The sequence below is a fragment of the Protopterus annectens genome, chromosome 9.part0 (assembly GCF_019279795.1).
Source record: "Protopterus annectens isolate FY-2018-M chromosome 9.part0, PAN1.0, whole genome shotgun sequence".
Classification (NCBI taxonomy): domain Eukaryota; kingdom Metazoa; phylum Chordata; order Ceratodontiformes; family Protopteridae; genus Protopterus; species Protopterus annectens.
This window is the reverse complement of record NC_056743.1, coordinates 320,990,549-321,017,223: the sequence shown is the minus strand read 5'-3', so window position 1 is coordinate 321,017,223 and position 26,675 is coordinate 320,990,549. Positions and strand designations below refer to the sequence as shown.

General features: G+C 41.1%; 1 protein-coding gene across 1 annotated transcript in view; it reads right to left on the bottom strand.

Annotated features, from left to right (window-relative positions):
• ZZEF1 (zinc finger ZZ-type and EF-hand domain containing 1) overlaps nt 1-26,675 on the bottom strand; it is a gene marked incomplete in the record, with an annotated part of 3,903,331 nt that overhangs the window by 1,569,358 nt on the left and 2,307,298 nt on the right. Inside the window, 1 exon segment of the mRNA XM_044082903.1 lies at nt 9,711-9,872. Within this exon segment, the coding sequence (XP_043938838.1) occupies nt 9,711-9,872 (162 nt within the window).

Here is a 26,675-nt window from a genome sequence, read left to right as displayed (position 1 = left end):
ACCTACCCTAAACACCTAAGTCAAGTCAAGGTCAGCCCTCATATGGTGGATGAGCTCTCTGGACATTTTGGAGGGACGATCCTTTGTTCCAGCCCCGGCCCAAACCACAGTGATCACAGATGCCTCCCGACTCGGGTGGGAGGGGCATTGTTCAGGCAGGACAGTCCAAGGCCTGTGGTTACCCCATGGAGACCAGCTTGCATATCAATGTCCTAGAGATGAGGGCAGTCCTTCTAACGTTGAACGCCCTTCATGCCTTTCTTCCTCTGAGGACGACTGCCATTCAATCAGACATCATCAGTAGTCTGGTATATCAACAAAAAAGAGAGGGACCAGATCTTATCCCCTTTGTCGCGAGGCCATGAGAGTGTGGGAATGGGCTATCTCCACTGGTCGCTTTCTCATCGAGATGCACATTCCGGGACGGTCCAACATTCTAGCAGACAGGCTAAGTTGGACCATTCTGATGCCTTACGAGTGGTCTCTGAATCTATCAGTAGCAGAACAGATCTTCAGCGAATGGGGTCAACCTTGTTGCAATCTCTTTGCATCTCCTTCTAACGCGAAGTGCACCAGGTTTTTCGCTCTTAACCCCCCACTGGGGGAGTCCCCCAGAGACGCTCTAGTTCATGCTTGGCCTCCCGGCCTTCTGTATGCTTACCTGACAGTTCCTCTCATCCTGAGGTTTCTGCAGAAAGCTGGTCGACTGGGGAGCAAGGTGATGCTCACTGCCCTATTCTGGCCTCCCAGGTATGGTTTTCCCTTCCTTTGGTCTCACCTTCTGGCTCCACCTTGGATCCTAGATCCCATTCCGGATCTGATTTCGCACCCATCGGGGGTGCCTCATTTAAGTCTGGACAGCCTGAAGCTCATGCACTTGGCTGCTCCAGTTCCTGTGATTGCTAGGACTCCCGGACGTTCCTCTTCAGTTAAGTCTATTTTGGTAGCAGCTCATAAGTCTTCTGCTGGAAAGGTTTATTGCAGCAAATGGAAACGTTTTTCTTTCTGGGCCTCTCAGAGAAGTTTAGATCCTTTTATGACTCCTATTTCCGCCATTCTTGATTTTCTAGCGGATATTTTCCAGCATGGAGCTAGTTCTTCTACTGTCAAAGTCCAGTTGGCTGCTATTTCTCATTTTCATGTGGGTGAGAATTCTGCATCCTTGGCATCTTCTAGATTGTGTAAAGCCTTTATTAAAGGCACTTTCTTGCTACCCCCCCCCCGGTCAAAGATCCTGTCCCCCTGTGGGACCTTACTATTGTTCTCCCAAGCTCTAGTCGCTCCACCTTTCGAGCCTGCCTCAACTGCAGATCTAAAATTTGTATCATGGAAAACCGTTTTTCTGGTGGCTATTACCTCTGCTAGAAGGGTTTCGGAATTACAGGCCTTGTCCATAAAATTCCTGTACATGATTTTTCATAAAGACAGAGTTTCCCTTTGAACCAACCCATCTTTTCTTCCTAAGGTGGAGTCACCAGTCAATATCAATCAGACTATAAATTTGCTTGTGTTCTTTCCCAATTTTACCAACAGGATGGAATACAAACTTACAAACTGCACATGTTGGATGTTCCTAGACCATTACGATTCTATTTACACAGGACAAAAAATTTTTGTAAATCTGATCAATTGTTTGTTTCATTCTATAGACCTTTTTTGGGCAAACCTACTTCCAAGGTCACTATAGCTACATGGATTTCTTCATGCATCCTGTAAGGTATACAAGAACAAAGGCATGTCTCCTTCAGGTCAGGTTAAAGCTCATTCCACTAAGTCCATGGCTACGTCTGCAGCTTTCTGGTCTAGGGTGTCTTTGGATGACACTTGCTCTGCAGCTACATGGTCCTCATCTCATAAGTTTATTTCCCATTACAAATTGGATTTGACATCTAGAAGGAGAGCATCCTTTAGCTCTGCGGTGCTCCAGAATATCCCTCCATGAGGGCTTCCAAGGAGTTTAGCAGCTGGGGACTCTGTCCCACAGGTTGAAGACCAAATGAAGTAAACTACTTCAGATAAAGAAGTTATGTACTCACCATAATGTTCCATCTAAGTAGTTGTACTTCAGTTGTCTTCAACCACCCCTCCCCTGGACCCTGGCGCATGTTCAGCCTACGGGCTGTAGTATAGGTCACAAGTATGTTATCAGGTCGGGTTCTAAGTAAAAGTTCCGCAAACTCGATCTGAGGATGGAAGACAGTGGAAGTGTATTTTGAGTAAGGGGAGGAGTATGGAGCTCGGAGCTGATGCTAGTAATTTTTGCCAGCTCGGATCCGATGAAGTACAAATACTCAGATGGAACGTTATGGTGAGTACATAACTTCTTTATTTCTTGGAGTCCGATGTCTTGGAAAACTTTGAGGACTTGCTGGATCCATCCTGGTCACTCAAAGCTTCCTGGAAAGAAGGCTTAAGCAACCCTCTATAGATAGGTTTCCTCTTCCTTTCCTGCAGGACCCTTGAGGAGAAGGAATGACAAATGGAACAACTGTCTTGCAAAAGCAGAGCCCCTAGACAGTAAACACAATTAACGTGGCTGTCTGTAACAGACATCTTTTGGCCACACTTTGAGCACTTTTTGAAGCTAGACTTAGGGTGCTTATCTTGGTCAGCCATATTAATGTCAGAAAAAGTTACTGTTACCACAAAAAAATTCAACAGTAATTATTCACAGAAGCCTGGAAAAATTGCAGGCTAAAAATCACACAACAGTAAATCTGCACACAAGTCTTAAATAAAAGCAGGCTAAATCACACACACACAATATAACCAGTATAAATGTGATATCACACAAGCTGACTATGCAAAAGGAGCTAAGAAACAACAACCTAATCTAAATAAACCAAGGTTTACTGTAACTTCAACAGTAATAAGAACTAAGCCTTATCTAAAAATGCAGAAGACTAGACAGACCACACAGCAAACGACTATAACTATCTAAGCTATAACTATCTGAGAAAATGTGACAAAGGTCACTGAATAGCACACTGCAAGCTGAAAAATACACAATAACCTTATCTAATTATTTAAGGTTTACTGTACTAAGCCTTATTTATAAAAAGCAGAATGCTAGACAGACCACACCAAGTAGATAAAACTACTACTAAACCAGGCCTAAAAGAGGCCAACTAGAAATTTATTAAGAACAGTAAATGTGAAGGGAAAACGCACTGAAAAGCTATAAGAGCTTTATCAGCAATCATAACTATCTAACTATACTAAATAGCAAAAATTTTGAATAAGATAGCAATGAAAAAAACTGCTCAACTGGCCCGAGCTAAATCAGAACCTCCAATCTGTTGCTGTGGCAAACTAGATCTGGTCTCCCAGGCCTATTTGCAAAGAAACCTGAAGCAGATTTTTTTTTACCGTCTGTTCTGAGTAGAGGCAAACGGATCTACTTGAGGTGTTCTCCCACAGTTGGATCAATTCCTGGAAGATGCCTGGGTGCAGCTTCCATTCGTGAGGGACTGTCCAGGCCCTGCTTAGCTTATATGTTACAATATTTTTGCTCTGACGGAATGTATGAAGCTTGGATAGTCAAACTGAGCCGAGTTGCTAACTCCCAGGCTATCACAGCAAGTCTGAAAACAGGAAATTATCTGGTCATTAACCCCCCCCACACACACACACACACACACACACACACACACCCTCTGTTAATATACCACATAACTGTGGTGTTGGTCTTGTCTGTGAAAATTTGAAAAGGGTCTGGAGAACAGAGATGATTTAGGGCTTTCAAAGTACTTGCAACTGCCATCATCTCTTTCAAATGTATATGCTTTGCCCCACTCGTTCTTCCATAGACCTTGCACTTCACCCCTTTGAATACAGCTCCCCAGGATAGGTCTGAAGCATCTTTTGAGACAGACATAAAAGGAAGTGGAAGAGAGAATGAGCGACCTGGATTTTGAGAGAATTCGTCTGCCCACCATAGAACTTCTCTCCCTAAAAATCCCAGAATTGGGATCTGAAAAGACAAAGGGTGCAGATGTTAATTCCAGACCAGACTGAGGTACTACTGAATTTTTCTCATTTGGAGTCTGCCCATGGGAATCTTAAAAATCATAGAAAAGTACAGTTTTGTACCTACCATAAATGTAGATGTTCGAAGATCCACATTGCTGCAGTCCCCACTTTTTGGGGTCCGCGGGCTGTCCTCGGTCGGCCCGTATAATAAAGTGAAGGCTGACGTTGGACGTCGGTCAAAGACCACACCACGTGACATCAGGTACATGACCGCATGACCCACGCCATATCCTTTCTCTTTTCAGATGTCAGATGTCCCCCAAAAGAAAAAGGAAAAGTCAAAACAAACCACAAACAAACAAACAACCAAGCAAACTAACACTAAAAATGCATATATACAGTATATATAATATATTGACAACCCATTGACACACAAATCACTTCTAACTAGGGAGGGGAAGGGTACTGGGTGGGTTTGACTGCAGCAATCTGGATCTTCTAACATTATGGTAGGTACAAACTTACAAAAACTGTACTCATTGTTCTTTATCAGCATTTGCTGCAGTCCCACACTGGGTAGGAATCCCAAAGCAGAGGTAAGGGAGCAGATGGCCTAAAAATAAGGAAAGCAGGAAAAAAATGCCCTGCAAAACAGCAGTGGCAAACCAGCCCTAGATTTTAGAATAAGTGGTAGGTGAAGTATGCTAGAGAAAAATGCCACTGAACTCCATATAGCTGCCTCCAACCCATCCTTAGTTGCCACCCCCCAAAAAAAAGCTGTCAAGTGGGCTCAGCCCTGGCTGGAATCCTAATCCCATGATGGCTGGAACTAATCAATCATGGAAACAGGAAAGCAATGCAATACAAATCCACTTAGACATAGTTTAAGTTTGAGAACAAAAAGCCCCTGAGACTCAAAGCAAAAGAAACTGCCTGAAACTGCTGAAAAAAAAAACCCTTTGGTCCTGTCCAAATAATAATATCAAGAACTGCCTGTGTACATCTAAAGTGTGCAAAATCTTTTCCCCTTTTTTTTAAAGAATTTTTAATAAAAAGTTTTAGGCATATGAATAGTTTGATTTAAAATCAAGATACCAACCACTTACCTCTAAGAAATTGCTTGAACAAAGGATGAGAAAACAATGGTGGGTCATCATAGTGAGCCGAAATTGCTGCAGCATGAACCTTAAATAGAAGAGAAGGACAAACCTTGTCCAGTAACTCCAGTAAGATATTGAAGAGCAGAATTAAGATGCTCCAATTGAAAGAAAAGCATCCACTTTCCAAGCTGTGGGATGAAACCTTCTTTTTAAAAGCTTGGTGGTGGGGGGGTGGTTTAGTGGAGAGAATGTCTCTATGTCTGGGAATTCCCACTGACACTGTCAATATCTGAAAATCGTGAGGATCCATCCAATTCCATAGGTGGGGATCCTCAACACATCTGCTAAGGACATTCAAGCAAGGAGTTCTGTTGCTCGGGTAGAAACCTTGCTGTTGTATGCTGAGAGCTGTCTGCTAAAAACTCTGCTTGCCTGCATACAGCGGACTACCCAAGTGTAAGGACTGCAGCAATGTGAGATGAAGAACATCCATGTACTCCATGGTTTTGATTGGAAAAACTCAGGAAGAACTGTTAGAACATCTTTACTTTGTCTGGAGGAAGAAAATCTCTTTCCAGGGTAGAATTTTACAAACATCCCAGGAAAATTATTCTGTGAGAAGGGATGAGAGACGTTTTCTGTAAGTTCTTTTGAAAATCCAGGCCGAGTAAAAGATTCTGAACACCTGACCGCAGGAGAAGTAGTCTGCAAACATAAGACAATCATCCAAACATGGAAAAATGTGAATGGCTTGAAAGTCTGCAATAAGCAATTACTGGAGCCAGACACTTTGCAAGTATCCTTGTATCAGGAGATAGTCCAAGGGTGAGGCAAAAAATTGAAAATTGACAATGTAAGCCAGACAGAGAAAATTTTAAGAAATGTCTGAAATGTTTGCCTATGGAAATGTGATGGTAGCCATCTTTTTATGTCTAACCTTAACATGAAAGCTAGCCAAGGGCAAGATGTAACATGGCCTAAAGGGATAACATTTTGAACTCTGGGACTTTGACAAAAAGACTGAGAAAGTAAAGGACTACCATAGGCCTCCAAATTCCTTCTTTCTTTGGGAACAGAAAAATCCTTGAATAAAATCCTTTGCCCATCTGGCAGGCAGGAACTGATTTTATGACTCCCTGAAATAACACGTGTTCCGGAAACAGGGATATTCAGTTTAGTGAGTAAGGAGGAGTCCCCTGGAATAGAAGGAAAGGACTCCCATTGCAAGGTGTGACCTAGTTGAAGGACTTTCAGATCCTATTTGAATGAAATGAATAATTCCTAGGAAAAGGACAGACCCAAAACAGGGACACTATACCAGGGCTCAGGCTCCCTTTCCAGGCTATGCTGTAGATTTACACCTATCCCTTATCCCTGGGACCAATAACAGCGGTTCTTCCTTACCTGCTGACAGCAACCAAACAGCTGGAGAGGATGTGTGTTTGTGTGTGTGTGTATATATATATATATATATATATATATATATATATATATATATAAACACACACACAAACTCTGGTTCTTAATAACTGTAGGTGCAACAACAGTGGGACCAAGTGAAAATGGTGAGCAGTCTAAGGAAACAAATACAGCAACAGCAGTCTCACCCATCAGTGGATCAGGAAACACCAGAGCCGACCTGACACCCAAAGACTTCCTGACAACTTTCTTCTTCTGAATAAGGAAAGGAAGAACTGTGAAGACCGGGATCTGCTCCATAGGTCCAGCTGTAAAGGAAGCTTCAAAGAAGGTCAGCAAAGGCTGTAAGAGTCTTGTAAGCTAAGCGCCTGATTAAAAAAAAAAAAGTTTGTTTTGGGGTTAAAAAAAAATTAAAGAGTCCCAAAAGCACCAAGTCCTGCCCATAACACAAACTCAATAAAATAATATTACAAAAAGTGAAAAAAAAAACAGATTTAAACCGTATTTTTCCACAAACTTTCACTGCAATAAAATCTCCTGGTACAGAATGACAGTCCAAACACTAGTTTCCTATGGTAAATAATATTAGTTTCTTAGAAAAAAACCATTAGTTTTCCCCTAAAATAAAGGTTTGACCAAGGAGGGGACTTATCTGCCCAGCCTTGAAGGATCACTTACCTTCAGTGCCACAAAGCCTGCGGGAGGACTACAATTCAGTGGCAAGCAATCTCTGAAGCTTTTGGCCCTCTAACAGCTTTTCATATGGAGTTCTGCTCAAGCTCTTGGCATTTAAAGCTTGAGGAAGGTGCCCTTTAGCTTTGATAAGCTGGTCAGTTGGTCATATATTGGCAGGATACAATCCAAAGAACTTAAGCTACCGCAACAGTGATCTAATGCTGAACATCTGGGAGGTATCTGCTTTGCTTGGAAGGGTCCAGTACTATTAACCTGACCCCCTGCCTTGATCTCTGCCATCTCTCCCACTGATTCAATCTGAAAGCTCTCTTTTGCTTAAACTGTTTACCGCAATACTGTTTTCAATGAAAAGGTCACTTTTGACTGGATAGATCCTATTATACTTGGCATCAGAGAATGAAAAAAGCTGTTTTACTGCCGAAACAGTTATGCCTTTTCCCTCCAACTTCTTGGATTCTTCATGTGAGGGGCAGTCAAATAATACCTTAAGGATGCATTTCTGTAGTTGTTCTCTAACATCCTTTGGCAAGGATTGAATACTTAGCCAACCATGCTGTCTGATAAGTGAGCTTGCAGTGGCCAACCTGGCATAAGCAACTAAAGCATAATAATTTCATTTAATAGCACGTTTACTAAACTTAACAGCAGTCTGCAATATCCATAAAAGTTGCTTCAGGGCTCAGTCAAGTGTTTTTCGTGCACATACCTTCTGTTTAACATTGCCTCCTTGGTATGGAAGCATATGGGTTTGGCAGTTAGCATGCTTGATGTTCAAAGCGGCAACTGCATACACTTTTTTAACTAAATCTATCCAGTACACAGCTTTTTGTTAGTGGTAATGTACTGTTAGCTGGAATCAAATTTATGTCCCTTTTCTTAGCCAATCTGCTTGCTTTTCCAAAGATAACTCTCTCTAAAATGTATTGCTATAAATCTCTTATTTCTAGGTGTGGGGGGGGGGTTAAATAATGCACCCTTTTTGTTTAACAAACCACAATGTTTACGCTCAAATACTTAATATGGTCTTGTGAAAAATCATTTCAAACTAAAGGTTAAAATTTTCAGATGGCAAAATCAGTCACAAAAACACCTGCTGGTGACATTTCCCAGACACATCATAATTTTATTTTTTTCTCTTCCATGCTATAATCATTGACCTACAAACCTGAATCTAGTATTCTAGAAGACCTACATTTGTTACCAACTACTGTATGTACAATTATCCTACTGTGAATGTAACTTAATTATTAACCACTTCTTACTTGATTAATATCTTATTACTCCTGCCAATTCCAAAGTGCACTGATTTTCTTATTTGTAAATAGCTTGTATATATTTACCTAATATGTAAACTGTTTTTGTTACAATGTACAATGTTTGCATCTCTACTGTGGAGCCTTTCTCCTCAGGTCTCTGCTGAAAATGAGCCACAAGCTCAGACAGACTAACACAGTCAACAAATGTAAAATAAATAAATGTTGTTGTGACTTTCAGCTTTTCCCGGTTAGGGGCTGCCACAGTGAAACTCCGGTCCGCTAATGATTGGTAGTTGATTTTTACGTGCCGAGTTACCAGCCCTGACGCACAACCTTCAACGAAGGTACGCCCATTCACGTATGTCTCCACGCAGAAGACACTCTAGCTGAGAATCGAACCGGACAGCGTCTGACTGTGAGGCGACAACGCTACCGCAGCACCACCACCGCGGGTAAAATAAATAAATAAAATAAATAATCTCAAAACCTCCAAGTCACAGTCAACCAAGATCCTATTTGAAAATAGTAACAATGCAATAAACTCTGCAACGGTAGTAAAAAAAATTTTCAACTGAGTATTTAGTGCAACTCCACAGATTACCCTGATGATAAAGTACATACTTCTGATAATTTGCAGATAATAATCTCAACACTGAAAACAGCTGGAATCCTGGGCAGGGTGGAAATAGTGTAGGCATCTTACCTCTTTATATCTACACATCTATGTGCAAAGGATATCCCAAAACCTGTGTGAGTCACACCGCATGATTAAGTGTCCTGTTGTGGCATAACTGCTACATGTTATGTAGAACAGTACAGTGAATGTACAGATCTTGCCTGTGCGCTAAGCAACATCCACTATTTACAAAGCAAAGCAGGAAGTTGAATACACTGCAGAACACTTTTTTTGTACTAAAATTCAGTGATATCACTTGGGGAGCTAATGGCACTGCACCAGAAACGGTTCATCTTATGTTAGAAATCCCTGCATAGACTGAGCAATTTGTTGATTTTTGGTAGTCACCCTTTAGTACCTCATTGTTCTTAAATGACCAGTACAAGAAGCAACAGCTCAACAGCCCCACCAGCAGAATGATTACGAAGATGGGGTTAAGTTCTCAAAGCATGTAAGATGGCAAGTGTATCTTAAAGGTAATGCTCTAATCAATGCAAAACCACTTCCAAATAAATATGAAATCATATTCCTAGCAAAATAAATGCTAAATTGAACAAAACAATAATATATTACAATATTCACATTTCTTACCAGATTGCACTATCATGACTGCTAATGTTTTCCTGGGACATGGTCAGCAGGAGGTCAGCTAGTTTAATGTCAATGAAGAATGCAAGATCTGAAGGCTCCCAACTCATATCCAACAGGTGCAACAGGCATGTCTGCACACAAGATAGGGCAGGAAGTAAAGACCTAAAAAACACAAGCAAAAAATGAGAAAATCAAGGCACATCCAATGCTATTCAGATAAAAGGATTCTCAGGAAGAAAGAACATTTCACAAATGAAAGGCAAATAACTGTAAAAGATAATCATATGGCATACTAGAAAATACAGAGCCAATAAACACTGTAAACTAAAAGGGATATTACAGTATAGTAGATGGGCAATGAGAGAAATGGATAGTCTTGAGTGGGAATGTCAAGTATATATTGAAATATTAAAAATATAAGTGCAACATTGGACTTCCTCTACTAGAAATATTTCAGGTATCACAACTGTCAAAATGCATTTCTGCATGTCAAATCAAAAACATGTTTGCATTCTGTGAAGTATGAGTACAATAACTATGTTTCACGTTTATTTGGAACTCAGTTCTACGTTGTTATAAAAGAAAGGAATATTATGGAACATTACTTGCTTGACAGTAGTAGAAACATAAATATGGCTTATATTGTTTGTCCTTGCTTTGTTACAAGTTTTGTATTGAATGCAGCCTTATGTGTGTAAAGAAAATTACTGCAAACATGAGATCATGGGAAAGAACAGTGCATGACAATTTGTACAGCTGTAACAGCACTGACAGATTCTTAACTATTGTACTATTCTACTGCTAATTAAGGATATGAATTATGATTGGAAAGAATTTTCTAGAAGGTATCACATAAAACTATGCTATACCGTGTTTCATGTACTCAAGTCTGTCATGTTAGTCAGATTTAGATTTCATATAACTTCACACTATATGTAATCTTAGCTTGTTGCCACTCCATTCTGAACTATAAAAGTCTTGCTTTAAACTGCTTTTGTGTCTTAGTAAATTTACTGAAGACAGATGGTAGCAAGGAACCTCTTAACAAGATCCTCTTTGCAGTGGGGGCTCAGAGAGAAAAGCTCCAAAATACATAAGACAGAAAAACAAGTGAAAATAAAAATGCATAACAAAATACATTTTTCATTTAAACTGAATGAACTATAATTGTACATAAAAAACTTTAAATGTAATTTATAACACTCAGAAAAAAAAAGAAGCAGAAATAAATAAATGTTCCCAAACTGCACAACACCCCTGCAATTTGCACTGTAAGTTGTGCACTACTAGGGTGTATTTGTTTCTCTGAGAAAAAAAATGTACAATGTGTTCTTGAAATGTTGCATATTCATATCATGTATTCATGCACCTGTGCTACTTCAACCAGCATTAAATGTTTCCTGCAGGTGGCAAACTGAATATGCAAAGCAGGTGTTTTGAACTGATATGCTAGTCCACGATTTACAGTTTTCCCATTTGCTCATGCAAAAAAAGTGCAGCACTACATACAAGCTACAAAAGACAAAATGGTCAATATTTTACTTTCAAGTGTTACCATGCATATATAATAGTATGTGAAATCACAGTTGGCCATTAAACCGCTGCAGAGGAATGCAGTTATCACAGCACATAATGCCACTTTGCACAAACAATACTGCAGTGCCGTACTCACAAGAGGTGGACGTGATTTAATGCACTTAAAAGGTCATCTGTATGATGAATGCATGCATTCATTCTGTGAAAACGGAGTACTGACTTCTATCAATTGTTTTTATATTTGTTGTTTTTATATTACTTCAGAAAAGATTACATCACACCTTGCAGGAAAGTGTATACAGCAAGTTAAAACCAGCTCAGCGAAATGGGACAGCAATTGTGTTTCAGCAATATATGTATTCAGATGTTTGTCCCTATATGAACGAATGTACAACTGTGCTTACAGACTGCACAGATAACAGTATCAGTCATATGTCAATGCTAAACTAAGTTGCCAGAAGGCTGTAAACTGCAGGTGGCTCCCTCACTGGCTGCAGTAATACAGCAGCCATCAAGTGGGATGAAGATGGTAAACCTTTAGAGAATATTCCACTCAATCAATGCTCAATAGATAATATGCAGTAATCTTACTAACTTGCAACATAATGCAGATGTTAGAGAATAATGTTTTAATGAACAGTACAATCTGACTTACAAGAGGCTTTAATAAAAACTTTTTCCGAATAATACTTTGCAGCATGGTAATAAGATGTTCATTCTGAACATCACTGGAAACAAGTCACAAGTACAAAAGTTAAGGTCACAACTAAAGACCCCTGCAAGACACTGTTCTCCATGAGTAACTGAGAACATAACAGATATGCTATTTTTTTTAATATCAACTGATCTATGAGAGAACCTTCTTTGATGGGTTCTTGATTGGATATACCTTGTCCAGCAATCAGACATTTGCATGTTGGTGGCTATACTTGAGGGAATGAGTTAACAGATATCAGTAACAACCATACCTCTAGGGTGGTTAAACAGGATGACATGCTGGAGTTTCTCCGTGTGCAGGTCACTATAAATAAAATTCTAAGTCGTATCCTAGGAAGCTAAATGTCACCCTCTATGTCCCACACAACTCATAGTACATATTTAGACCTAGTGGAGACATTCAACTTAACACCTTACTCATTGGGATCTTTATCCAAATCTGTTTTAATACTGCATCCTTATAAAATGTGACCATTACCCTAAACCCTAATCACTCCACACTATCAAGTTAACTGTACTAAACTTAGCTATTTTGTGCATATGGCTATATATTAATAACAATAGTTGAATATAAGGCAATACAAAACTTTGGGACTACACTATACGGAGTACATACCTTGTTGACTGGGTATCTGATGATTTTTTTGCCTCTGTACGCTACAGCTGTGGGGTGCACCAGCTCAAGCTCACTCTGCTCCTCTACCCAACCCCCACTTTCCCCCGCTTTATACTTACATAACCACTCCCTCTGTTTAGTCAGCCAATCACATCCACAGCCAGTCTATCCTTCCCACCACTCAACCATACTAAACCAACAATCTCTTTACTACTCACCTAACCTCATTCTTCCTAAACCACTCCCACTCATCTCACACTATCCTTCTCTTCTCAACCATTACACTCTCTACTATCCTCTAACGCACACGATTGAATTAGCATTCCCCACACATCTCAGTTTTCCAACCTCCAGTCTCCAACCTCAATATGCTACTACTCACTGTATTACTTCTCACTCTACTCACAACTTATCACCTTACCTCCTTTCACCACCTTCAAGTCTTGCATACAATTACACCTACTACTCCCACCAGCCTCTTGCATCTTACCTGCTAACCCACATCAACATATCACCACAACTGTTCATAACACACCTATCCAGCTATTCACACTGAAATATCCTTCCAATCACATATCCCCCACACATCATATGCAAATACTACTGACTCGCTATTAAACCCTCACTCACCTTCCTACTCAAATCCTATCTACTTTACCTCAGTGGTGACATTCATCTGAACTCAGGCCCTAATGCATACATTCAAATGCCTCACCTACAACATAACCCTGGTTTGCCAATCCTCTCACTCTTAACGTGCACTTCCTCCGACCTGTTTATCCTAAACATTAACCTCAAAAGTTTTCTAAGCAAAATACTTGACTTCCATGCTGCCCTGTCAATATACTCCCCAGACATTGTAACAATTACTGAAACTTGTTTAAAAAACACAACAAAGATGAATTCTTGCCCCAAGGATATAATATCCATACAGCTGACAGAATACACAAACATGGTGGTGGTGGTGTAGCATGTAGCAACAGGGCTCAGTCCTGGGCCCACTCTTGTTTGGCATCTACTTTTCTGAAGTACAAGCAAACACAGGAGGGTTATGGCTGACAAAGTTTGCAGATGACTGCAAACTGGGCGCCATAGTAGAAAACACATCTGACACAGATATCCTTCAGAAGGGTCTCACAGAAACGGATAACTGGTGCCAGAGCCATGGCCTAAAGTTAAATGCCAAAAAATGCATAGTCATACCCTTCGGGAAAAACAAGGTTACCCCTAGCTACCAAATAGGTGGCAATCCACTGAGCACAGAAGAAGTTATCAGGGACCTGGGGACCCAGGTTGATAGTAGTCTGTCATTCGACACCCATGTAGCTAAAGTAGTTAGGAAGACCTTCTACATTGCCCACCTTATCATGAAGGGATTCTCATCTAGATCAAGGGAGGTCATAGTCTCCCTATACTCATCACTCATCAGACCAATGATTGAGTACAATGCCCCATTCGGAATGTATCTGACCCGACACTTGCAGCAGCTGGAGAGGCCACAAAGTTCCTCACCAAAAGGATAAAGGGTCTCAAACATCTGTCCTATGCTGCCCGACTGAAAGAACTCCAGCTCTATTCAGTCGCTTACCGCTTGCTCAGAGGTGACCTTTGCCTAACATACAAGGCCATGTCAAACCCAGATTTCATGAATATGCTGCACCTCAAAAAATCTAGATCCGTCAGAGCCACAAGGGCAGGAGACTTAAACCTCGACACGGCTATTAATAGGACGTGCTGGAGGGATAGATTCATCACCCAAAGACTCCCTATGCTGTGGAATAAAATCCCGGTATATGTGAGGCAGAGCACCTCGCTGGCCTTGTTCAAGAGAAATCTTGACCAATGGATGGGAGATTGCAGATATACCCCAGGGATTACCTCAGTGTCACTGCTCGACAGAGGCACAGCAAAATAATGGGTACAGTTCCCCATACTAAAGGGGTGGCGTAAGCCACAAAACTATGGGCTAGGCTTGTAAATGCCCTCGGGCAGATAGCCTAGTATGAACCTATGAACCTATATATAAAAGCAACCTTAACCTGCAACACCTGTACTCTACCACACCTCTAGCTACAGACTCTGAAATACTAATCTCATATCTTCAACTTAATATAAAGAAGTCCATCATCACCATAGCAGTATTTCTCTCCCTGGAAACAAAAGTCTTATAATAGAAAATTTCTTGCCCCAGATGTCAGAAGACCCTGAAAGATAAGGCCAAAAACAAAACTCCCCCAAAAACCCTGCCAAAAAAAATATATAATATATATAAAATAATAAATAGAATATCTACACCTCCACCCACCAACCACCCAGGACACAGAGGGGGGGAGGGAGGGACAATGTGGATAGATGTACATACTCACATCTACATTTATGTGGTACTATAAACTGTACTATGTTCTTCATTCCACATTGCTGCAGTCCTACTGGGTAGAATCCCAAAGCGAAAAGAAGGAGGCTGGCAGGCAAGCCAAAGGAAGCAGGAACTGACAACATGCCTGCCTTGCAAATAGCTGTGAAAAACCAGCCCTAGACTTAGAGGAAGAGAGTGATAGGTGATAAGAGAAGAAAGTATGCACTGAAAGTAGCTGCCTGAAGTGGCAGTAGCCCTAGTGGAATGAGGCCTAATCCCAGCTGGAATCTCCTTGCCATGATGGGAATAACAAAATGCAATGCAACACAATCCCCACTCCACCTAGTAGTTTTGACACAGGCTTGCCCTTAGAACCTCTGCAAAAAAAAAGAAACAAACAACTGCTGAGACTGCCTAATCCTTAGTCCTGCTCAAGGCAAATGAATAGTTTGGTTTAAAGCCACACTAGAAACCACTTAGGCATAAAGGAAGGATTAGTACGTAAAGATACCTATCCTTATGAAAAATCAAAAAGGCTCCACTGCCACCAAGGGCCTGCAACAAACCCTTCTTGCAGAAGTAATGGCCAAAAAAAAGCAGTCTTCGCAGCCAAGTCCAAGTCAGCAGTAGTCTTGGCTCAAAGGAGGTCTTATTCTGCCCTCTAAGAAATTGCTTGAACAAAGGATCTTGAAACAATGGTGGGGTCACATCATGAGCTGAGCTGTTGCAAGCAGCATGAATCTTAATGGAAAAAAAAAAAAAACCTTTGTCAGTAACTCAGTGATATATTGAAGAGCCACACTCAAAATTTGGCTCAGTAATCTCAAATTTTTGCTGTGGCTTCCATAATCACATTTAAAACTTGTTGGGGAGAGACCTACTGTCTTTCAAAAAAACAAAATAAATAGCTGTTAGATGTAGAAGAGTGAAGCTTGACATGACACGATGACCGTCTCTGAGACAACAGGTGTGTGGAAGGGGTAGGGGCCATGGAGGCTTTTACCAGAGTCCTCTCAGGAGTATCAGTAGCTGCGAGCAGAGGCCAATGGAGCTATTAAAATCATCCTTCAAGCTGTGTGATGAAATCCTTTGCAAAAAACTTTTGGCAGGGGTGGTTTTAGTGGAGAAGAGCTAACAGATCTATGTCTGGAGTTCCATGACACTTTCAATTTTTTGAATGAAGATTTATAAAATCATTGCTTGCCTGCATAGAGGATAAGAATGTGTTCCCCTTGTTGTGTGATGTACCCACATGACAGTTTGTTGTTCTGTAGAAACACCACCACCTGCAGGAAAAGAAAACCCCCTTTGCCATTAATGCAAACTGGACTGTAACATCTCCCTTCATGTTGATATGTAGATGCTGTAGTCTGGCAGGCAGGCCGTCTTGTATCCACATTCCATTTAGATGAGCTCCCCTCCAAGCAATCACTGAGGCATCTGTCGTTAAAATCCTCTGCCTCTCTGACTGCCGGGAGAGTTAGGATCTGTTTAGATTCATGAGAGCCCACCACCAAAAAAAATTTTATTTTTCTTTTGACATTATTTGATCCTAACAGTGTCCTGTGTCCAACATGTTGAGTATTTTTTTGTTTTTCCTCATATGCAGTTTGGCATTGCAGTTTGGCATTGGCAGGTACATGGGCCAAGAGATGCCATGAACCCTAAGGCTTGAAGGACTGTCCTTGCAGGTAGTTGATGATAGATGATAGATGTTGAAGGGTAACTGGAAGATCTTTTGTTTGTTAATTCAAGCCTCATGGCTAAAGTGGAAGAAAGTATACACTTTCTTTCACCCATCCTATCCAAAGCTTGCCTCTCTTATGGGAACAGGAGAAGACTCAGAAGCTCTGAACACTGTTCAAAACTCTCAAACTCAGGTTCCACCCCTAGGCCTCTTATCAGGAGGGCACAGAGCCTCTAATCATAGTAAGTAATTAAATCTTCTGCCATTTTAAGCATTTATTTCTTAGGCTAGAAGCTGGCGTGCTAGGAGAAGCCCCACTGAAGCTAACTGAAGCTCTCTCCTCTCCTTTAAGTTTGAAGGCAGAAACTAGGCTCTAGGCTAACAGGGAAGAGAAGAAGAAGGACCCTCTGTTACCAGCCAGCCCTGCCTACCTGGCTCCTGGGCACACTGTGCTCCAGTAAAGTCTAACTATGACCTCTGCTGGCAAAACCTGGCCTCCTAAAACTCCCCTGGCTCCCTTCTAAAGGAACCGAACCAGTAAGGACTGCAGCAATGTGGAATGAAGAACATCCTGCTTAGCTGGGCCTCCACTATATACAATCAGGAAATACTAATCTTAGGCAACTTCAATCTGGACTTAATCACATGCACTTCCATAAGTCCAACAAACCATATTAACCTCTATGGTTTCACCCAACTTATCTCCACACCAACAAGAATCAACAAACACAATAATAAACATTCCATATTAGACTGGATACTCTCCAATCGCCCAAACCTATGCTCACAGTCTGGCTGCCTCCCAGACTCCCTTAGTGATCACTCCCCCCCACCTACCTGCTTAGACACAAATCACACTCAACCAAAACCTCTATCTACAAGTATATCCATACCAAAAAACACTTCTCCACAGAAACCTTTAACACCCTCTTAAAACATCATAAATGGTCCCCCTTAAAAGAACTTCCCCTCGATGAGGCAGTTGTCTACTTCAACAACTCTTTCTTAAACATCTTAAACTCAATAGCCCCTGTCAGAAAAATACATTGCTAATCTATATATTCTCATTGGCTCATTGGCTAACTAAAGACACCATAACCATAATGAAACAGAGAGTCACAGCATGGCTAAACTATCAGTCTTCTAGAACTCAAGCTTCCCTTCACAACTAGCGCCAACTATGTAACTTAGCCAAAATTCAAATTGGAGCAGACAAAAAAAAATCTTACTACACCCTGATCCAACAAAAACACAAATAAACCTCAGAAGTTTTGGCAGTCCATTAAACAACTCAAATCCTAATCAATCCACTACCCCCTCACCAACCAACCTTATTTCCAACAAAAGCATAGCAGCCCAATTCAACTCACATTCCATAAACTACATTCCGACCTTAGTAAACAACAGTACCCATATATCCCTCTAACCATCCCCACAACCTCTGTTCATCCCATCTGCAGCTTTCTCATTCCAGATCATTCAGACCACATGCATCAAAAAACTCCTTTTTCAACTGAAACCCACAAGACTTGCAGTAGATCAACTCCCAAGTGAATTTCTTACACTAACAGCAGACTCCATCTCATACCTAGTCTTCCTTACTCATTAATCACTCCATTACTGAACAATATGTATCAGTACTCTGGAAAATCTCCCACATCATCCCTCTGCATAAGGATGCTCAATCCACAGAATTATCCAACTACAGACCCACTGCCATAATTTCCCCTGTAGAAAAATACTTGAAAAATCCATACAATCTAAACTACTGACCTGTCTACTACAATAGAACCTTCTCTCCAAATCCCAACATGGCTTTAGACCAAAACATAATACCACCAAAGCCCTATAAAGTTTCAGAGACTCCATCAACCACCATAGATATAACAACCTCGTCTCTGCCAACTTCTTGGAAATGTCAAAAGCATTTGACACTGTATTCCATCAAAAACTACTTGGAGATTTATCATCTAGCCATCTCTCACTATCATCCATTACCTGGTTTCACAGCTATCAGACTGACAACAAGCAGTTATATGGAAAGATGAAATATCTCCTCTTCTATCTGTTACTGCAGGAGTCCTACAAGGGTTTATTCTTGGGCCTCTACTTTTCTTCATCTTTACAAAGAATTTTAGCTCAGAATCCGCACACGCTACCCATCATACACTATGCAGACGATTCCACTGTTATCTGTACAGCCCCCTCCATCCCTGAACACCTATCGAAGACCCAGAGTGCCTTCTCAGACATATAGCAGTTCCTCAAAGAAAGACAGCTCATACTAAATCCTAAGAAGACACATAGCCCTAACTATGAAAAAGATTCATATCAAGCTCAGCTGCCTGCATAGGACAAAAACATTCCTCACCCCCTCGACTAAACAAGCCATAGCCAGAACACACCTTCTGTCCACACTAATGTATGCCTCCCCCATCTTCACTAATCTTTGAAAATGTGAACTGTCCAAACTAGAGATATGCTACCATAAAATAGCTTGCTTTGCTGCCAGCCTCCAAAATAGAACCCATTACTGTACAGCCCTGAAACAACTACAGTGGCTGGAGCTACCAAACCTACTTGCTCTTATAACCAACTAAACTGTTCACAACATTGTACATCAACCAGAAGCCTGTCCAGCACTAATAAACCTAGTCCAACCTTACAACACAACCTAAACCCTCTGTTCATGCAACAAACTACTTCTAAAACCTAAGAAATCCAGCATCACTTCAGGTGACTCCTTATTAGCAAATCAAATTGCAAAAATTTGGAAGTGCATTCTCCAACATATACTAAATACACTTAACACCTCCAAATTCAAACTCCTTCTTGAAGAGCATCTAAACAAGAATTGTCTCTGCTCTTTTATCATCCCTAGATAACTATCTCTCCTCACTCTTCACTTTGCCTTAACTAAAACCTCCTATCAAATCTTCTCTTAACCTTCTCTCTCCCCACTCTTCACATTGCCTAACAGTAACCCCCTACTATATCTCTTTTTCCACTGACCACTTTGGCATCTTAAACTTACTCTGCTGAAGGATTACAGCTTGCATTTACCAAAATTGGTAGCACAGTAAAAATCTGTATACACTGTAACTGTATCAAATTGGTAACAATCCTGTTTAATAATGTTTAACGTCTAACTCCTTTAGGAAATTCCGTTTAATCTGTTTATTGAAATATCTGTTGATTGTAATTACTGTTTTAAGCTTTTTAGTCTGTTACTAAATTTTTGTTTTTGGGCCTTCCCCCTGGGCCTCTTCTGAAAAGAGGCCGCTGACCCAGTCGGACTATCCTGGTAAACAAATGTAAAACAAATAAATAAAAACAACCCCTCTATAGACTGTGAATCCTACAGAGCCTCAAATCTGTAGCAGAGAAATTCATGGACTCTGTAAATACAAACACCCTTGACCAGTTAGTGCATATGCCCACTACAGGTTCCAAAATACTGGACCTAATGCTCACAAATATTAAAGGGCACTGCATCCCAGAAACTGTCTTGTCCTCCTTAGTAAAGGTCTAATCATAAAGCTGTCTCCTTCAGAATCAGATTAACTTAGTAACCCCAGTACACCCAATAACAGTTAGGAACTATTCCAGGGTAAACTACTTTTTAATAAGTGATAGTATGTCAAAACTCAATGCCCCTCTAAACCCAGAGAACACAGCAGCCTTTGCAAAACTGTTACAGAAGCCCTGTACAATCATCCCAATGACTGCATAGAGGCTGTTATACCTACCAGAAGCCCAAAACTAACTTCAAAAACAAACTAACCGGGTGGTCTCCCAAAATAAACAGATTATACAACAAAAGGAAAAAATCTTGGCTAAACTCAGCAAGTTTAACTCCCACAAAGATAACAGCTCTCTCATCAAATTAAACAGGCAACTAAGAGGGCTAATTAAGTCTAACAAATCTAGTTTTGAGGTCAGGCTAGTCTCCCATGCAAAAGACAATCATAAAGCCTTCTGTAGCGCTCAGAAACCTCAAAGGCAAAACACAGCAGTGTGATGAACTGGAGGTTAATGATGCCACATCCACGGAGACAGATAATATGGCAAATCTACTGGCTGACAAATTCAGTTACAACTTTACTCCCCACTCACCACCCCACAAGAAATACCATTAAACATAACTCCTCCAACTATAAATAAGGAACATGTCTTGGCTGGAATCGCTAAGGCCAATAACACAGCCTCAGTGGACCCCATTAATATCCTGGGATACCTCTGGAATAGCCTAAAAAAAGAAGCTATGTACTTACCATAAAGGTCTATCTGTGTTGTCCATTTTCAATCTTCCTCAACCACTGAGTTCAGATCCGATCCTTGGCTCTGACTCAGCTATTACTATGGCTCATGGCCACCAAAAAAACTTCACAAGTTCTTCCCTACCCATAATGCACCAACCCCTAACATATCTCAGATCCTGCTTGCTGTTTTGCATAAAACTGAATGAATCACCATAAATATTTTAACAGAATAAGCCATATCCGGAACTCAATATCAAGGACATTGATGTCCTTGTAATCTTTTGTTCTGCCAGAAGTTCGTTATGAAAAAAGGTTGGAGGTTGGTGGGAGGGGAGTTGAGGAAGAATGAAAATGGACAAAACAGATGGAATGTTATGGTTAAATACATAACTTCTTTATTTGATTATGTCAATTTTCATTTATTCCTCAACCATTGGGACAGAATCCCCAGCTACCTAAAATCCAGGGTGGACTCTGTGGAAGGATATTCTTGAGCACAGATGAACCAAAGGCTGCTCTTCCCCTCAAGACCAGATCCAGTTTGTAAAGACTGGGGATTGGTCTAGGTTGCAATATCATCCATGGAAGCCCTTGATAGAAACACTGAAGTAGCTGTCATGAACCTAAATGAATGGGCTCTTAAAGGTTTTGGTAATGTTAGACCCAACTTGCTGCAGACAAATGATATACAGTCCGTCAGCCATCTGGCTAAAGTCACCTTTGCAACTGATTTGTCCAATTCAGAATCTGCAAGGGACACAAATAATTCATCTGTTTTCCTAATTTCTTTTGCTCTGTGCAAGTAAAAAAATTAACTGCCTGTGAACATCTAATAAATGTAACATATACTCACCTTTGTAAAGTTTGGAAAGAAAACTGGAAAACTGATGGACTGGTTGATATTGGATTGTGACACCATTTTAGGACTGGCTGATATTGGATTCTGACACCACTTTAGGAAGGAAAAAAGCACGGGTAAGTAATGCTGCTCTGTTCTTATGAAAAACATTTAAGGAAATTTAGAAGACAATGTTTGAAGTTCTGAAATTCTTCTAGGAGAAGTAAAGGCCATTTGAAAAATAGTTTTCCAGGTCAAGAATTTAAGATCACATTTAGCCACTGGTTTAATGGGAGAATGAATCAAGGCCTGCAGCACCAAAAAATCCCATGGTAGAGTAGAATCTTTATATGGAGGTCTCAGTAGGAAGGTACCTCTCAAAAAGGCTTTACACAAAGCTTAGATGACGCCAAAGAGGAATTCTCAAAAGCAATATGAAAATTACAGATTGCTGCTAAATGAACTCTAATTGTTGAGGAGCTAGCTCCCTCATTAAAAATTACCAAAAATTTAAGAACACTTTATACAGGAGTTGAGAAGGGGTCGATGTGCTTCTGCTTTGCCCAAAAAATGTACCTATTCCATTTACTTCTGTATAGTTTTCCTTCAGAAGTCTTATTGTAAGATAAAGAATGTGATGGGGCAGGGGAAGACAGCATTGGTTGTCTGGTTGTTAAAGAAATAGGAGAAACCTTGCTGTTAGCTTGACATTTGAAATATCCAGATAAATCATGTCTGTTGGGTAAGACAGAAGGTCTGGGGATCAGATCCAGAATCCAAGGTGTGGAAAGTAGACGAGACCAAATCTGTCGAGGCCAGTAAAGTGCAATGAGAATGACCTTACTCTACAACTAGGCAGCTTTCTGTAGGAATTTGGGAAGTTGGAGGGTAGGCATAAAGCAAACTGGGGGGCCAATCATGGAGTAGTGTGTCCCCTGGTAGAAGGATCAGGGCAAAGCAACTCCTGCACTTATTGTTTAGGGGAGATGCAAAAAGATCACAGCAAAGCTGGCCCCACTGACGGAAAATCATATCTGTCACTTTCCTGTTGAGAGACCATTTGTAAGGTGGCAGAATGGATCTACTCAGTTTGTCTGCTATCGCGCTGCACATCAGAGGAATGTGCACTGCTATCAGAAAGCAGTTGGAAGATATCGCCCACTGCCACAGTCAGAGGGTTTCTCGACACAAGGGGTAAAACTTGGTTCCCCTCTTGTTTGTTGATGTACCAAACTACTAACATGTTGTCTGTCTGGATCACAACTGTCCAGAAAGGGTGTGTGCCTTGGAATGTCTGCAACACTAGGATCACTGATCTCAGTTCCAGAACACAGATATGCATGTTGACCTCTTCGTGGGACCAAATGCATTGGACTGTCTTCCCCAGGAGGTACCCCCCACCCAATCTGGGAAGCATCCATGGTCACTAAAGCCTTGTGCTGTGGAAGGACAAAAGGATGGCCTTGTAGAAGCTGATCTGAGTGAATCCACCACCAAAGGTATCTCTTGCATGTCTGAGTGATTCTTATTTTTTCTGGCATGCACTGAAAGAATCAACCACTGTCTTGCTAGCGTCCAGTGAATAATTCTCATAGGACATCTTGCTAGGGGGACTAAAATTATAGCCACTGGCACTGACAACAAGGCTTGCAGAATTAATCAAGCTGAAATTTTGGTAATGCAAATTATTCTCCTGACCTGGAATCTGATGGTCTGCACTCTTTACAGAGGAAGAGGTGCTGACATTGATACCGTGTTGAACACTGCCCTTTTGAATTCCAATGTTTAAGTCCACTGTAACTAAGATTTCCTCTAATTTATGGTTATTCCTAGATGAGTACATGTCTGGCATACCTGATCTCTTGCTGCATCAGTAGATGCTTGTTCAGGGCAGTAATGAGCCAGTCGTCTAACTATGGAAACACCAGGCATCCTTGCAGTCTAAAGTGAGTTGCTACCACTGCCATTCACTTGGTAAACACACTGGGCGCTGCACTGAGGCCAAAGGGGAGTGCTCTGAACTGATAATGACTGGCTCCCCACCAGAAACATAAATACCTTGTCTGTTCAATTTCATGAGATAGTACACATCCTGAAGGCCTATCAAGCACATCTAGTCATCCTTGACCAAGAAGGATAGAATGGATTGAACCATGACTATCCAAAGCTTTGCGTGTCAAATTGATTTGTTCAAGACACCAGTCCCCTGCTTTCTTTTGCACTAAACAGAATCTTTCTGGCCTGGTGGGACCTTCCTGGATGACTCTTTCTAGCAGCTTTGTTATTTCTAGTGCTGATGCAATTCTCTGACTGGGTGGAACATTGGGAACTTTTCATACAGGTGGAGTTGGTAGGGAATTATATAACCTTTGGCAATAATTCTCTGCATCCAAGTATCTTTTGTTATGTCTAGACAGGTTCTCTGGTGCAGAGATAATCGACCACTGATCGCCTCTAGAGGGGAACAATCGGGCCTCCTTTCAGGAGTGCTGATAAGGTTCATCAGAGAAAGAATCTCTAGACCGTTGACTCTGCAGTCCTCCTCAGCCGCGTGGGAATCATCATCCATTTCAGTTCCCTCCTCTGTCCCTGGGGGAACTATCTCCACGTGGATCTTGGAAAGGACCCTGGGACTTCTTGAACCCACATGTTCTGACCACCTCATTGATTAATACTAGTGTTTTGTTTTTTTTTAATAGAGAAAAATTAAGTAGGAGCACTTACTATATTGAGAAAATAGCTCTAGAGTTCAGGCTGACCTCATCTATTTGTGAAAATGGTAAACGAGATCTGACGTATGTTAGGGGTTGGCGCATTATGGATAGGGAGGAGCTCATGAGTTTTTTGGTGGCCACGAGCTATAACAACAGCCCAGTTGGACCCAAGGATCAGATCTGAACCAAATGGTTGAAGAATGAATGAAAATTGACATCAGATTATGACTTATCAGGGCCACTACAGTTACTATTTAACTACAGTCTCAAAACAAGCTTCATGTTATGAGAAAGGAGGATTAGAATGGTCATCCCTCTTCATAAGGGCGGACCATCAACAGATCCGGGAAACTACAGGCTCATTAGTCTGACTAGTCTTATATGTACAGCCTTAGAATGCATTATCATAGAAATCATGATTGATTGTTTTCTGCAGTCTGCTGTGACCGCAACCTGGTCCAGCAAACAGGGATGTAAAACCTCCAGTAACACTTCGTGCATGCATGTTTTATGTTTATGATTCCATCTTCTTTCCCATCATGCCTTGTGGCCTTTAAAATTCTCTGCTGGCATTTAGCGCCATTTTATTTATTTATTTTTTATCTAATTTGCAATCTCCTTAGTTTTAGTGGAGTATGTTGCTTTAAAATTTTTGGAGCCAAAACATCTATTTAGGGATGCAATTCAGAATGTTTTTTTGTTCTGAGGAAGCCTGTGTAACAGGTGAAAGCGCTCAACTGTTATCAAAAGTGTTTTCATTTAGTCCTGCTGGTTTGCACGAGTTTGCTTCATTGTTTTCAGTTTCTCAAGCTACATAGTGTGGTGTCAGCATTCGCCTTTTTGCTTGTTTTATGGTGTACTTATAACGCTTGGATTATCTTGTTGTGTCTTACTATGGAAGCTGATGGAGAAGCTGGATGTGCCACACCCAATAATACTGAGCTGACTTCTTTACAGCAACTACAAACAGAAGTGTGGGACTTGAAAGCAGAAGTGAGCAAGCTTACTGCTTTGCTTTTAAACTTTATGGGGCAGCAGCAGGAAGCAAAATTAGCGTCTGCAGTTCCTGAGATTTCATCTTTAAACGCCCGAGCAGAGAAAACTAATGTTTCCGGTACTGTAGTGGGGAGAGAATAAGAAGTTATGTACCTACCATAACGTTCCATGTTAGTTGTCTTCTCTCGCCTTCTTTCTTGCTTGATGGGTTCGGAGCCGATCCTCGGCTCCGACTGCACTGCTAAGCTCGAGAGTCACTTTTACCAGCTCGAGGCAGCCCCATATCCCATGATGCAAGGCGGTAAGTACCCAGATCTCGTTTGTTGTCTATAGGCAATAACACCTAGCATAAAAAACTTCCCAAAGGAAGAAAGAAGGAGAGAAAAAGCCTGAAGGATGGTTTTGGAGGACCAGTACTGTATGGTCTTAAGAAGCATTCTTCCATGTAGAGAGAAAAGGTCTGTCCAGGCCAGGCAGAAGGAGGGAGGGTGCAAGAAAGAAGGCGAGAAGACAACTAACATGGAACGTTATGGTAGGTACATAACTTCTCAATGTTAAGTTGTCAATCTCGCCTTCATTCTTGCTTGATGGGACCGCGTCCCTAGCACCTCTATCCTGGGTGGCTCAATGGAACAGACTCTTGAGAACTGTAGAGCCAAAACTGGCTCTGTCCCTGGAGGCCAAATCCAATTTGTAATGAGAAACAAAGGTATGAGGAGTGGCCCAAGTGGCTGCTGCACAAATAGTGTCTAATGGAAGTCTAGCTTGAAAAGCTGTGGAAGTGGCTAAGCTTCTGGTTGAGGTTTAGGTTTCGAGCACAGCTGTTTTCCCCTGAGCTGATAAATTTCAGAGATGACAGAAGAAAGCCATCTAGATAAGGTCACTTTTGAGACAGGAAGGCCTTTTTTGTTATCAGCATAAGAAACAAAGAGCTGATCTGATTTCCTGAATTGTTTTGTTCTGTCCAAATAATATCTGAGTTGGCGGTGAACTTCAAGATAATGTAACTTTTGTTCCGATCAGTTTGAGTAGTTTGGGAAAAATACAGGAAGATCAATAGCCTGATTCAAATTACTCTTTGAGGCGACCTTAGGCAAAAAGGTCGGATTAGTTCTCAATGATACTCTGTCTTTGTGGAAGACTAAATAGGGGGGGCGAACAGAGAGAGCATGAAGTTCAGATACCCTCCTAGCCGAAGTAATAGCAACCAGGAATAAAGTTTTCCATGAAAGAAATTTCAGGG